This window comes from Pelecanus crispus, chromosome 5 (assembly GCF_030463565.1).
Source record: "Pelecanus crispus isolate bPelCri1 chromosome 5, bPelCri1.pri, whole genome shotgun sequence".
NCBI lineage: Eukaryota > Metazoa > Chordata > Aves > Pelecaniformes > Pelecanidae > Pelecanus > Pelecanus crispus.
Genome location: NC_134647.1, coordinates 55,207,797 through 55,216,946, shown reverse-complemented (window position 1 = coordinate 55,216,946; position 9,150 = coordinate 55,207,797). Strand labels below are relative to the sequence as shown.

The 9,150-nt window shown below is 58.4% G+C and overlaps 1 protein-coding gene across 2 annotated transcripts; it reads right to left on the bottom strand.

Annotated features, from left to right (window-relative positions):
- Positions 1 to 3,796: 3,796 nt before the first annotated feature.
- METTL13 (methyltransferase 13, eEF1A N-terminus and K55) lies at positions 3,797 to 8,971 on the bottom strand. Of its 2 annotated transcripts, none has more exons than XM_075711042.1 (8): positions 8,819 to 8,971; positions 7,639 to 8,386; positions 6,693 to 6,892; positions 5,891 to 6,086; positions 5,497 to 5,640; positions 5,068 to 5,304; positions 4,580 to 4,705; positions 3,797 to 4,071 (listed from the first exon to the last, which is right to left on the bottom strand). In XM_075711042.1, the coding sequence occupies exons 1-8, from the start codon at positions 8,969 to 8,971 to the stop codon at positions 3,797 to 3,799; spliced, it is 2,079 nt and encodes a 692-aa protein (XP_075567157.1). The 2 variants fall into 2 exon arrangements, with proteins under 2 accessions (XP_075567157.1, XP_075567158.1); XM_075711043.1 differs by having other exon boundaries at positions 6,693 to 6,884; positions 8,084 to 8,386.
- Between the last annotated feature and the right edge of the window lie 179 nt (positions 8,972 to 9,150).

The following is a 9,150-nucleotide window of genomic DNA, read 5'->3' as shown; positions in this document are numbered from 1 at the left end:
TGCGTATCTGCCAGGAGGAGAGCACAGACCTTGAAGCTGCAAAAGACAGGATTAAAGCCAGTGAAAGAAAACCAGAGTGGCTGCAGAGCTGGGATTAGAAGTAGCGGCTGCAGCATTTCCCCCTGTAAAGAGGAGGTGCTTTCTGCCTCTCCCCTGCAGCCCATGGCACTGCTGACTCACAGATTGCAGGACAGTGACACCCAGTCCCTGTACTGTCTGGCATGGCGGCCTCTCTCCTGCCCTGTGACCTCCAGCTGCATTCTTTAGTCGGGTGCATCCAGTTGTAGGGTAGAAAAAGGCCACCGTGCTGCACTGCAGCCCACAGAGATGTTTTCCTGCAGCCCTGAGCACCCAGGAAAGAGCCATACTACCTCACTGCAGCCTAGCAGCATGCCTGCTTCCTTGGTCACAAAGCCAGGCAAGCCAAGTGCTTCCCCGAGGAAGATTTCATGAACAAAACACTTCCCAGGTGCTTCCGCCCTCTGGGACATGGCTGTTGCAGGCCTTGCTGTGCTGTGACCCTGCCATGCCCAGGCAGCAACAGCAGCATCCCCAGGCAGGAGGACCAGGCTCACCCCAGCAGAGCTCTTCCCAGCTGGAGGGAATCAGTCTCAGCACTCAGTTCCTGAAGCTTTTATTACTGCAAAATCTCTCCCAACTGCTTGACATACTTTCAGCTGATCACAGTATGCCCCCATCCACCTCCACTGTCTTCCCAAGAGCCCACTTTCAGTCCTGCAGAGCAGGGATCTGGGCTGTGGCACCTGAAGAGGTTATACCATATGGGGTATATGTGTGGCATCCCACTGCTGCCTGCCTCACAGCGTCACCGTCCTGCCAGCTGGCTGGCCACAGAGTCACCCTGGGGCAAAGAGCCTCCATGGCTGGGCATGACCAGCGGCATCCCTTGCCCAAGATCACGAAACCCAGGGCTGACCCATCAACTCCCAGTGCCTCACTCACTGGAGCAGCAGCGGGACACAGATGCAATACTCTGAGAGGGATTTGGGCTGTACCAGACCAAATCATCCCCAGCTGGCTACAGCCTCATGCCTGAGCCATGAGATGAGTTACACGGCCATCTCTTTTTGTGCTGGGAAATCCAGAAAGGAAAAAAATCAACATCTCAAAGCCAGTGGAGGTTGCTAAGTGACAGCAGTGCTTGTTTCTATCCCACCACTTACAGCGAGCCTACGCTGCAAAGGAAGGAAGTGAGGAGTAAGGGATGTAAACATGAGTATATTGCCAAAACACTCAACAGAAACACAGTTGCCAAACATATGCATTAGCTGCATGTTTTGGTTGCCAGGAGAGAAATATTTACTAGACATCAATTTTTCCAGCCTCAGAGCATTTTACCTGCAGAGGAGGATTTCAGGTATTTGCAGCACTCATGAATTTGCCAACTTTCCAGCTGAAATGTATTTCCAGACCAAACTTGTGGGGCTGTCAGTAGCTGCAAGGACAGCTGCAATGAACTGAGATTTCTTCCTTATGTTGTTTCTAATAGATGGCTTTTGTTTTTCCACCAGGATGTGGTGTTACACAGCGATTAGGAAGCACAACAGAAAGGCAGCACTGGACCAGGGAGGGATGAACGCAGCCTTTGTATAAGCTCCCAGGGAAGAAAGGAGATCCTTTTGGTAAAATAAAGGGCACACACACAAACCTATGTCATTGGAATTATGTTGAGAATTGAAAACTAAGTTAAAAATAAACTAAATGCAGCACTGCTGATCCAGTTGAGAAAGTTGCCATTGCTAAGCTGAACGGATAATAAGTATCTTTCAAAAAAGTGCTCATCACAGAGGAGCTTTAGAAACTAACTGCATGGGGGGGGCAGGCAGACTTCCACTCAGCTCAAGCCCCAGCCTTGTCTCTCCGGTTGACCATCAACCACATGCTGCCCTGAACACACTACAGCTCAGAGGAGCAGCCGAGTTGTGAGCAACGTACGGAGGGCACATGCCACACTGCCATCCTTTATCTGAGGCAGGGAGCAGACCAGCCCTGCTCTCCAGTGCCTGGGAACCATCAAAAGCACTTATTTAAAAAAAGCATCTGCTCCCTCTGCATAGAGGCAGGCTAGCCCGGGGAGAAAGTAGGACACCAATTTGTCCTTCTGTGTGAAGGGGAATAAGGCAGGCAGTATCAGAGAAGGAATCTGAACAGAGTGGTTTCCAAAGCAGAACCTGCTGGCAAATGAAAATATAACCACAGTCGCTGATCAGAGGGACATGCTTGCTGTCGGCATGGCTGCCATAGTGCCTCCTGGGCACAAACAGCCCCATCTCCTGTGTCAGCGCAGTGGCCGCAGTCCCCACCGGTTCAGGGGGTGAGAGCCTTGGGGTGCCCTTTCCATGGCCCCTATGGGGCTGGGGAACTGCAAAGGAGAGGCTGATGAGCAGCAGCCCACCCACACCCTGGTGGGACAGGGCACATGAGCTGCAGAGCTGGTGAGATGCCTCCAACAGCGATGCTGAGATGCGGCTGCTGTTGCCTCCACACCAACAGCTAGGTCAGATCCCTCCCAGAGCTGCTTCTGGTGTGTTGTTACCACCCTGGGCTGTTGAAAGGTGGCTGGGGAGGATTTGCTTTGGGAAGCAGCTGCCAGAAAGATGTCCTCGCTCAGGGTACCAGTGGCAGAAGGGAGCATGGGGTGAGGGATCAGTGGCAAAGCATCACAGTGCCTGAGCAGGTTGTTACCTTGATGTCTGCAAGCTAGTCACTTTGATACCATGTCTCAGACTCATTTTGGTACCAGCTGCTGTAAGGGAAAAATACATGCCCTTGCAAAATGACTTCTGATGAATGTGGGAGCACCAGCCAGTCAGCTGCTCTATAACCAGCCAGGTCACATAGGTCTTCAGTTAAACCTCACAGGGAGGGACCAGGCTTTGAAACCCTTGGGAAAGACAAAATGAGCCACCTGCACAGGAATGAGTGCCATGGGAACACCTTGATAGATATTTTCCTGCTGCCTTTCCACCCTGCAGGAAGGCTGACCTGCACCAGCTGGGTGAGCGCATTGGTGTCCCCAGGGGCCTGAGCACAGGGCTGGGTCACTGCTGGCCCAGGGGGACAGGGGGGAGAAGAAGGATTGGGGGCCCAAGGGGTTACAGGTCCCAGTTCACAGTGGTGATGGCTGGAGAGATGCAGAGAGGCAGGCACATAATGGGGTCCAGTTTGGGGAAGGGGGCAGTGGGGTACAAGGGGCAGCTGCCTGCCCCCAGGATGTGCCCTTGAAGAGTGGAGGTGACTGTACCTTTTCCAGGGCTGCTGGGCACTCCAGAAATAAGCTTAGCAAAGCACTGCGGGCCTCGGAGCAGCCCTGAGCACTTTATTTTCACAGCACTCAGCCCACCAACCCACATCCACAATGAGGCATGGGACAGGGCTGGAGCTCTGCACAGACACCAGTGACCAGGGATGCTGGAGATGCAGGGAGAAGCAGCATCTGAGGGAAGGAGCCATGCTGGAGGGATGTTTTTCCTGCAACAAGAAAGCAATGGGGACAGACCCAAACCCACAGTCCGGCCAGTTCCGCAGCACCTTCCTCCCGTCACCACCCCAGCGCTGCCCCTTGGGCTGCACAGCCCTCCACAGTCCTGGACCCCTTCCCAGGGAGCCATGCTGCAGGGACTACCTCCCCACGCCAGTCCCATCCTTCAGGGAGACCCAGGCCAGCACCGGCCCCCCAAGGGCAGCAGGTCCCAGCCACGGGCAAGCCTCTGCTGTGGGGCCACAGCACCCGCATGAGGACCTCTCTCTCGTTCAAGGGGCATTGGAGCCCCTCTCAGAGGATCTTGACGGCCTGCAGCATGTCTGCCAGCACGTACGAGCTGTCCCAGGGGCGCCCAGGCTGCCGCAGAGCCCCTTCCAGCGCCTGGGCACGTGCCCCCAGCTCTGTGGGGTCCTGCCGGACCTTGGGGCTGGGCTGGCAGAACAGGATCTCGTTGACCTCCCCTTCAATGTGGCGTGCGTAGAGCAGTGGGAAGACCTCCCTGAGGGTGGCCAGGACAGACTCCTTCAGCCGGGCATCACGGCACACCAAGTTGAGCACAAAGACTCCTGCAGCAGGGCGAGAAGGATGGGAGTTCATACCAGCCTGTGTACACCATCCTGCTCCCCGCCTCCCTGTGGGAATGCAGCTGAACCGGCGCTACCCTGGTGCAAACATCGCTCCCGCGGCAGCACGAGGAGTACTGGCATCCCCTCGGTGCCCTTGGCCCAGCTCCACATCCCTGCCACCACGCGGGTCCTGAGTTCCTGTGATCTGTTCCCAGGTACCGCCTACACCCTCTGCCTTCCCGCAACCTTTCTTGGCCCCCCCGGGATGTCTCAGCCTGCCTGACCCAGCAGCGCTGCATGCCACCCGCTTCACCCTGCTCCCTGCTGTCAGAACACCCACTGAAACACCCGGATCCAGGACCTGCCAGGAGCGGCAGATGCCACGCAGCAATCCTGGCCACGGCCAGTATTCTGCAGGATAAGAAACGGTGGCACAGCCCCATTACTCAAACCCCACACAGGACTGGCCAGCCTGCCTGCAGGGACACAGCTGGATCTCCCCTCCTACCTCCTGGCTTGAGGATGGTTTTAACTTTTTGCAGAAAGGGCTTTTCCACGAAGGCTGGGGGCGGGCAGCTCATCCCCACTGTGAGGTCTTTGCTGTCCACATCGAACATGATGGCGTCATACTGGGCTGGGGCTGCAGGAGAGAACACAGAGACTTGTGATCTCATGGGACAGAGATGAGCCACACACGGTGGGGAGGCAACGAATGGGGTGGTCAAGACACCCCCTCTGCCATCTGATGGCTGCTTCTCTCTCCTGGGGTTTCTCTTTCCAAATGAGACCCATGGCAGCAGCCCTCAGCACAGGGGGAGGCAGCAAATCTAATGTCCCCTGCACACGTTGGCAAGGACAGGCCTGTGAGCTGCAGAGACCTGAAGAGGCTGGAGCTTGTGACACATGGCAGGAGATGGGCAGGGCTGGGAAGCAGAGGGTGAAAGCAGCCCAGGACTCTGGTCCCCAGCATTTCATCCACTGGGCTCGATGGGGCACCCAGAATGCTCGGCAAGATAGTACCTTCAGCTGCCAGCTTGGCCACATAGTCCAGGCCATCGGAGATGTGCACCCTCATCCGGTCGCCCTGGGAAAAGCCGAACCAGCGTGTGGCCACCTCCAGCATGGAGGGGTCGATCTCCACCACAGCTATATGGGCCTGCGAGAAGTAGTCATGGACGAAGAGGGGCAGGCTGCCCCCGCCGAGCCCCACGACCAGCACCGCCAGCACAGCTCCTGCCAATGGATAGCGCCCAGTGAGCCACCAGGATGGCCATGTTCCCACTGCTCATCCCACCCACCAGCCCCAAACCACTTCAGGAAGGGTGCGTGGGGCACCTTGGCCAGGAAAGCCCTTCCCCAAGGAGCTGAGGCATAGGAACACACACGCCTGCCCCTGGCACAGCCTCCCACTGCCAGCCTCGTCACCTGGGAGGGGATCGGGGCCCCCCAGCAGGCAGAGCCCCGCGACCATGGCCTTGTGGTGCTCACAGCACAGGTAGCTCTTGTCGATGGCTGTAGGTGGCTCAGCAGGGCTGGGTTTCTTCTTGTCCTTCCTCCGTTTCTTCTGGCCTGAATGACAGGAGGCATTGGCTGGTAAGGCAAGGTGGGAGAGCAGGGATGCTTTCTGGGGACTAGCCACCCCCAGCCCCTGTCCCACCCACAAGGCAAGCAGCGGAGGGTAAAAATGCTCCCAGAGCTGCTCCAGGACAAGGCAGGCAGGTCCCAGTGGGACTTTTATCTTCCTCCTACATCAATCTCACTCTTTGCCACCCCAAAAAGTCACCTTTGGCCCCTGCCCCTTCCTGGCTGCCCCATGTACCTGGGAGAGGTGTGGGGGCAAGGAGCCGAGCCTCCGACTGCACCACGTTCCTGTTGCGGAGGAAGACGAGGCGGCGGAAGTAGCAGGTGCCATCCCCCTTCACGTCCTCCACGACGTACTCCCCGCTCAGGGGGCTGGTGTCGCAGTGCCGCACTGTCCGCACCCCAATGTCTCCTCCCACAGACAGGAAGGGCACCTGCAGGGAGGACAGGGACTGACGTGAGGAAGGAAAGGCTACAGGAACAGACCCTGGCATTCCTGCTGTCCTGACCATGGCTAAAGAGCTGGGATGAAGCGGACACAGTGCAGGAGCAGCAGGATACGCTGTAGGCAGCCACAGGGGAGCTGGGGAACAGTGCAAGGGACACCAGCTTCCCTCCCATGCACGTGTCAGGGTACAGGGAGCAAACACCCCAAGACTTCTTGCAAGAGCTCAGGTTTGGGGAGTTGGGGCAGGAAGGAGACAGGAGGGACAGGAGAAGTTAAAGCCAGGATTAAGAAGGCACCAGATGTTCTCAGGGTTTCAGGATGCCTGGTTTTCTTGGGATGCTGGGTTTTGGAGGGCAAGGACTTCACACTGAATCCTGCCACACAGGCACCTCAAATCCTGCTTCCAAGCAAAGGCAGCCAGCGGGAGCGAAAACCAAGAGGAACCTGAGGCCAGTCTCCTCCCCACCAAGGCAACCAACTCATGCATTGCAGCTTCGTCTCCTTTGGAGAAGAGGGACTCGCTGCTGGCAGAAAGCCAGCCTGGCCCCGGTTTTGGGGAAGCCAAGCAAGGGGGCTGGGTGGCAGGGCTCACCTGCTGCCGGGCAGGGAGGCCCGGCGGGGCCAGCTCCATCACCTTCCCCGACAGCTCCGCCTGGATGCCAGCCATGCCCTCGTAGTGCTGCTCCCTGTGCAGGGCCACAGTGACCAGGCGCCCAAAGCCCGCGCTGGCGGCCAGCTGCCTCCGCCCTTCCTCCGTCCCAAAGAGCCACTCAGTTTCTCTGCCCTGTGGGACTGTAGAAAGGGCTGCCATCAGCCTGGGACAGTCCTGGTCCCTGAGCGACCATGCTGACCTCCAAGAGAGGAGCCACAGGGAATGGCAAGACATCACAAGAAGGTACCACTGCATGCCTAGAGCTGTGCTCTGCAACCCTCAAGAGAGCCAGGGCCTTCTCCATTTTGGGCAGGCTCATGTAGGAGGCTGGAAAAGCCATGTCTCATAAGATGAGGGCATCCAACAGCCTCATGACCCATCTCCAGGCTCTGCTAAGCCCCAGCTTTGCAGGCACACAGGGAGGGAATAGTGCTGCTGGTGGAGCCCGACGTGTCTCCACAAGGTGCAAGCACAAAAGCGAAGCACCGCCCCGAGGAGCCTGGCCCTGGCAAGTCAGGACACCCACACAGACCAGCAACGCCTTTTCGGCTGCGTCTGCTGTGCTTTGGCTTTATGCAGCAACGGGCTATGGTGGCTGTCACCAGCACCAAGGCAGGAATGACCACCTTGGAGGCAGGGCAGGCAGCACCCCTTCGCTGCCAGATGGGCATCCACTCAGCTAGAAATCTCTGTGCCAGATCTCTGCTTGCACCACCAGGCAAACACATGTTCCGCTGCAAAGCCAGGACTAAAACATCAACCAAACCCTGCACAGGCGGGTTATTTCCCTCTCCAGCCCCGATTTCAGCAGGGCCAGGACCGCTGGCTGTTTCACAGCTCCTGGCCAGAGCACCATCTCATTGCCAGCAGGAGAGGCTGTACTCACTGATGAAGATGGCGAAGTGATTGTCCCGGGAAGGTTTCACTGAAGGGCTGTCAACCACATGCAGAGTGTAGCGAGGCCTCCCACTCTCTTTGTCACACAGATCCAGGGAAACCTGCTCCCCACAGGGGGTTTTGCTCAGCTGGCTGCAGAGCAGGGCATAATGCTGCCTGTCCTTCACCGCTGCCACCAGCTGCTCCGCACTCTCCACCCGCATCGGCTTGTCCTGCTCCTCGGGGCAGATCTCCAGGATCTGCGGTGTGGAGCCGGGGATCTTCCTGAACTTTGTCATGACGTAGACGAAGACTGGTAGGACAAACTGCTGTTTGTCTCTGCTGCTGGCCAGCTGATGGACACGCACGACCCAGCCTTCCTGGGAGAAGTATTCCACTGCTTTCTTCAGCACATGGGCTTGAGCCAAGGAGACACAAAAGTAGCGCCCTCCTACCTGCAGGACCCGGCTGATCTCGGCAAACATCTTGTCCACCTTGGCTAAAGTGGCCACCTCTTCATCGGTAAGGATGGCATCCAGTGTGCCTTTGTCCAAGACCACCTGGAAGTGGGCATCAGGGAAGTCCATCTGAAGCATGTCCATCTGCAGGTAGCTCATCTTCGGCCTCTTGCTCCTGCTCCGCTCTTGCATCTGACGGATCACCATGTCGCTGATGTCGATGTTCACGATGTCCTCGCACATCCCCATGTCATACATCTGCTCGCTCAGCTCTGAGTTCCCGCAGCCCACCACCAGAACCTGGAGAGCAGCACAAGAGAAGCGTGATGGCGAGAACGCCCTGGAAACGCACCCCAAAGCATTTTATGAGCAAATATCAGCCGCGGCCACGAGCCTTCTGTGAAAAGCACACCCACAGCACCTGCAAACCCACTCTCCGGGGCCCTGAGATAACATTTCCGTACAGAAGCGTCACAGGGGCACAGAAGCGATGCATCTGTTGCATCTCTTTTGGGAACGACGTGGATGTTTTAACCCCCAGAGCTCCCCATCCCAGGGCAAGGCGCGGGTCTCTCCTCTTCTCTTGCTACGTCGCACTGGGGGCTTGGCATCGTCTGTGTCAGCGCACGACGGCGCTTTAAGCCGGGACACGGCGGCACAGAGCTCGCCGCCCAGGAGGAGGCCGGCACGGAGGAGGCCCGGCCCGGGCAGAGGGTACCGAACGGGGCTCACCTTATCGCGGGGGCGGACGTACTTGTGCAGGACCGGGCAGAGCTCCGGGAAGGCCCCGTACCACTCGAAGGGCCGCTGCCCGCGCTGCCGGAAGAACCGCTCCCAGTACCGGGCCGAGCCGAACTCCCCGGGCCGCCGGGGCAGCAGCTCCATGGCCGGGCGGGCTCAGCCCCGGGGCCGCTCGGCCGCACGTGTCCCCGCGCCGCGCGCTGACGGCATCCGGGTGCGCAGGGCGCCCATTGGACGCGGCGGCCCCGCAGCCGATTGGCTGCCTCTCCCCCCGGCCGCTTCCCATTGGCTCGCCGCTGCGCGCGGCTGCGGCCCCCAGGGCG

What these genes read in the sequence shown, in the direction of transcription:
- METTL13 (XM_075711042.1), bottom strand. Translation starts at nt 8,971, where the DNA reads ATGGAGCTGCTGCCCCGGCGGCCCGGGGAGTTCGGCTCGGCCCGGTAC. An exon ending in GCCTCCCTGCCCGGCAGCAG is followed by an intron (nt 6,087 to 6,692) that starts GTGAGCCCTGCC and finishes TCCTCCCTGCAG; the next exon opens with GTGCCCTTCCTGTCTGTGGG. An exon ending in TATCTTGCCGAGCATTCTGG is followed by an intron (nt 4,706 to 5,067) that starts GTGCCCCATCGA and finishes CTGCAGCCCCAG; the next exon opens with CCCAGTATGACGCCATCATG.